The sequence below is a fragment of the Lampetra fluviatilis genome, unplaced genomic scaffold, assembly GCF_964198595.1.
Source record: "Lampetra fluviatilis unplaced genomic scaffold, kcLamFluv1.1 SCAFFOLD_231, whole genome shotgun sequence".
NCBI lineage: Eukaryota > Metazoa > Chordata > Hyperoartia > Petromyzontiformes > Petromyzontidae > Lampetra > Lampetra fluviatilis.
Genome location: NW_027620674.1, coordinates 107501 through 112500, shown reverse-complemented (window position 1 = coordinate 112500; position 5000 = coordinate 107501). Strand labels below are relative to the sequence as shown.

The 5000-nt window shown below is 57.4% G+C and overlaps 1 protein-coding gene across 1 annotated transcript in view; it reads right to left on the bottom strand.

The window, feature by feature from the left end:
- The window catches only part of HNRNPK (heterogeneous nuclear ribonucleoprotein K), a gene marked incomplete at its 3' end in the record, with an annotated part of 38733 nt that overhangs the window by 15895 nt on the left and 17838 nt on the right, over positions 1-5000 (bottom strand). Inside the window, exons 4-6 of the mRNA XM_078884781.1 lie at positions 3768-3868; positions 3091-3147; positions 527-570 (exon numbers count right to left, since the gene is read on the bottom strand). Of these exons, the coding sequence (XP_078740907.1) occupies positions 527-570; positions 3091-3147; positions 3768-3868 (202 nt within the window). The remainder of the gene's footprint in view (positions 1-526; positions 571-3090; positions 3148-3767; positions 3869-5000) is intronic.

Genomic DNA, 5000 nt, shown 5'->3' with positions numbered 1-5000 from the left:
ACACACATAGACGCACAGGCACACAGACACGCACGCACAGACACACACACACACACATAGACGCACAGACACACGCACACAGACACGCACGCACAGACACACACACACACGCAGACGCACACACAACAACTCACCCCCACCACCTCCCCTGGTGTAGCCTCTAACAAGACTGCTGTGTTCAGCGAGTAGGAGACAAAGCTGCCCCAGGTAGCCTCTAGCAGGGCTGTAGGGGCAAGTGCTGTTAGCGAGTAGCACCTATGAAGGCTACCGGCACTGTGGCACACGAGGGGGATGGGTGGCCAGCACCACGCCCGGCCGCCTTTGTCTCCCCAGTGGCGATGTTCACCACCACCACCACCACGACCATCGCAACAGCAAACTCAAGTTTCGACCGCCCCCCCCCCCCCCACACACACACGTGTAGAGAGACACACACACACACGCATGTAGATAGACGCACACGCACACACACACACGCAGACAGACAGACACACAGGCAGGACACGCGTGCAACATAACAACATACCGCTCGGGACCACTGCTGTCAGGAACTGTAATGGTGGCATTGTACTGTGGTTGGTCGGATAGGGCAGTTCCAGGCATGGCAGGGCCGGGCGGGGCAGGCCGGGTGGGGCAGGCGGGCGGGCGGGCGGGGCCAGGCGGGCGGGCGGGCGGGCAAGGCAAGGCCCCACCACCACAAACCCCGCCACACACACACATCCCCCACGGGGATTGGTGGGTGGGTGGGTGGTGGGGATGACAGTTTGTTGGTTTGTTGGTTTGTTGGTGGCGGTTGTAGTTTGCAGGTTCGAGTTGTCAGGCCCAGTGGGTGGAGGTGGTGGTGGTGGGGGGGGGGGCCCCGTTGTTGGAGGCCATTGGGGGGGGTGGGCGGGTGGTTTGGAGGTCACCACCCATCAGAGGGTGGTGGTGGTGGCGGGAGGGGGGAGGAGGGAGGGGGGTGGGGGGAGTGGTTGTTGGTGAGTGGGTGGGTGAGTTGGGTGGGTGAGTGAGTGGGTGGGTGAGTGGGTGGGTGAGTGGGTGGGTGAGTGGGTGGGTGAGTGGGTGAGTGAATGGGTCGGTGAGTGGGTGAGTGAGTGAGTGAATGGGTGGGTGAGTGGGTGGGTGAGTGAGTGAATGGGTCGGTGAGTGGGTGGGTGAGTGGGTGGTTGAGTGGGTGGGTGGTTGAGTGAGTGGGTGGGTGAGTGAATGAGTGAGTGGGTGAGCGAGTGAGTGGGTGAGTGGGTGAGCGAGTGAGTGGGTGGGTGAGCGAGTGGGTGGGTGGGTGAGTGGGTGGGGATTTTTTTGTTTGCTGAGCGGGAAGGTGGGTGGGCGGGTGGGGCAGGGTGGTGGAAGTTCAGAGGGGAGGGGGGTGAGAGAGGAGGGGAGGGAGATACCACAGAACACAAGGACACACGCACACACACGCACGCACACACACGCACGCACACACACACGCACACACACGCACGCGCACACTTCTTTAGACACGCGACGTCATTTCTTCGTTAGGCCGCGAGAACACCACCGCCCCCCCTCCCCACGTGGGGCGAGAGGGGAACTCTGTCGCCGGTTTATTTGGGTGGAGAGTCAGCGCTGCCCAGTCGCGTGGGTGGTGCTGTGGGTGGCGCTGTGGCTGGTGGTGGTGATGTGGGCGAGTGGGTGGATGGGTGAGTGGGTGAGTGGGTGGGTGAGTTGGTGGGTGAGTGGGTGGGTGGGTGAGTGAGTGGGTGGGTGAGTGGGTGGGTGAGTGAGTGGGTGGGTGAGTGGGTGGGGGAGTGTGTGGGTGAGTGTGTGAGTGGGTGGGTGAGTGAGTGTGTGAGTGGATGGGTGAGTGGGTGAGTGAGTGGGTGGGTTAGGGCGGGCATTTGGGTGGGTGAGTGGGTGAGTGGGTGGGTGAGTGAGTGGTTGGGTGTGTGAGTGGATGGGTGAGTTGGTGAGTGAGTGGGAGGGTGTGTGAGTGGGTGAGTGAGTGGTTGGGTGTGTGAGTGGATGGCTGAGTTGGTGAGTGAGTGGGAGGGTGTGTGTGTGGGTGGGTGAGTGGGTGGGTGGGTGAGTGAGTGGGTGGGTGAGTGAGTGTGTGGGTGAGTGTGTGAGTGGGTGGTTGAGTGAGTGTGTGAGTGGATGGGTGAGTGGGTGGGTGAGTGAGTGGTTGGGTGTGTGAGTTGATGGGTGAGTTGGTGGGTGAGTGGGTGGGTGTGTGAGTGGGTGGGTGTGTGAGTGAGTGGGTGGGTAAGTAGGTGGGTGACTGGGTGTGTGAGTGGGTGGGTGAGTTGGTGGGTGAGTGGGTGGGTGGGTGAGTGGGTGGGTGTGTGAGTGAGTGGGTGGGTAAGTAGGTGGGTGACTGGGTGTGTGAGTGGGTGGTTGAGTGGTTTAGTGAGGAGTTTAGTGAGCGGGTGAGTGGTTAAGTGGATGAGCGAGCGGGTGAGGGAGTGGGTGGGTGAGTGAGCGAGCGGGCGAGTGGGTGGGTGAGCGGGTGGGTGAGCGAGCGAGTGGGTGAGCGTGCGAGTGAGCGGGCGAGCGAGTGGTTGAGCGAGTAGTCTAGCGAGCGATCCGTAACGATCGTACCAAATCGGCGAGTGCCTTCAAAGCCAATTTCCTTTGTGGCCCAGTGCGGTGATGGTGGATGGGGTGGTGGTGGTGGATGGGGCGGTGGTGGTGGATGTGGTGATGGTGGATGTGGTGGTGGATGTGGTGGATGTGGTGGTGGTGGATGTGGTGGTGGTGGATGTGGTGGTGGTGGATGTGGTGGATGTGGTGGTGGTGAATGTGGTGGTGGATATGGTGGTGGATGGGGCGGTGGTGGATGTGGTGGTGGATGTGGTGGTGGTGGTGAATGTGGTGGTGGATATAGTGGTGGATGGGGCGGTGGTGGATGTGGTGGTGGTGGATGTGGCGGTGGCGGATGGGGCGGTGGTGGTAGATGGTGGTAGATGGTGGTGGTGGTGGTTGGTGGTGGGGGTGGCAAAACTCGCGACACAAAATGCGGCCAACATCCTCACGCCCCTAGTGGCTGCGGGAAAGCCCCGCGTGGTTTATTACCCAGCGTGTGCTTAGCGTGTGCTTGGCGTGTGCGAGGCGTGTGCGACTTACGTCTGCACGCAGAGCCTTGATGTGTTTCCCTCCCTTACCGATCACGGCTCCGGCATTCTGTAGCACACACGGAGGGAGCCGAGGGAGGAGAGGGGGGGGTCCGGTTAAATGACTGTGGTGTGATGGACACAGCGATAGAGAAACGATTTTAAATGTTTCACGAGGTTGTATTCTTCTCAGAGATAGACAAATGAGAAAAAACTAAATCTAGAATCGAAGTTTTTCGTGACTGCAGAGATTATACGCGTTTTTTGTCTCGGTGAAGTTGCGTTATGGAGAAATAAAATAAAATAAATGAAATAAATCACGACGTTTCGAACGCAACGCAAGCGCTCATCATGATGATCTCCGTGTGTGTGTGTCTCATGATGATGATTGCGTTGCGTTCGAAACGTCGTGATTTATTTAATTTATTAAATTTTCATTTCATTTCTACATACGTGACTTCACCGAAAAAAACAATGAGAGAGAAACTATTTCAAATGTTTCACGAGGTTGTATTATAAAAAAAATAATCTTTTATTTCATATTCAATCACGAAAACCTCAAGTTGAGATTTTTTACGAGGCAATTGTCCAGAAGACACTTTTGGCTGTCACAAAGCAAGTGGCTAGGGATCACCACGACCTCCTGCGTACCAAGAGAGGTAGTCAACATCTCCCCAGCGAGTGTCTCACCCTGCTCTGCATAAGTACACGCAGTTCGACACGCGAGTCGTCATTGTTGCGCGATCGCTTGGTCGACTGTTCCTCTCCAGAGTCCTCCGCAGGGCGCTTGCCTTCGTGCGCGCGCGCGCAGAGACACGCGCGCGGAGACACGCACAACAGAGACACACACGGAGTTATAGAGACACGCACAGAGACACGCGCGCGGAGACACGCACAACAGAGAGACACACGGAGTTATAGAGACACACACAGAGACACGCGCACAGAGACACGCGCGCGGAGACACGCACAACAGAGACACACACGGAGTTATAGAGACACACACAGAGACACGCGCACAGAGACACGCGCGCGGAGACACGCACAGAGACACGCGCGCGGAGACACGCACAACAGAGACACGCACGGAGTTATAGAGACACACGCAGAGACACGCACAGACACACACGGAGATATAGAGACACACACACAGACACACACACAGAGACACACAAAGAGACACACGCAGAGACACGCACAGACACACACAGACACACACATAGAGACACGCACAGACACACACACAGAGACATGCACAGAGACACACACAGACACACACAGAGACACACACAGAGACACACACAGAGACACGCACAGACACACACGGAGTTATAGAGACACACGCAGAGACACACGCTAAGACACACGCAGAGACACGCGCAGAGACACGCGCGCGGAGACACGCACAACAGAGACACACACGGAGTTATAGAGACACACGCAGAGACACACACACAGACAAACACACAGAGACACACGCAGAGACACGCGCGCGGAGACACGCACAACAGAGACACGCACGGAGTTATAGAGACACACGCAGAGACACACACAGACACACACACAGAGACACACGCAGAGACACACACGCGGAGACACGCACAACAGAGACACACACGGAGTTATAGAGACACACACAGAGACACGCACACAGAGACACACGCAGAGACACGCGCGCGGAGACACGCACAACAGAGACACACACGGAGTTATAGAGACACACACAGAGACACGCACAGACACACACGGAGATAGAGACACACACACAGACACACACACACAGAGACACACACAGAGACACACGCAGAGACACGCGCGCGGAGACACGCACAACAGAGACACACACGGAGTTATAGAGACACACGCAGAGACACGCACAGACACACACAGAGATATAGAGACACACACACAGACACACACACA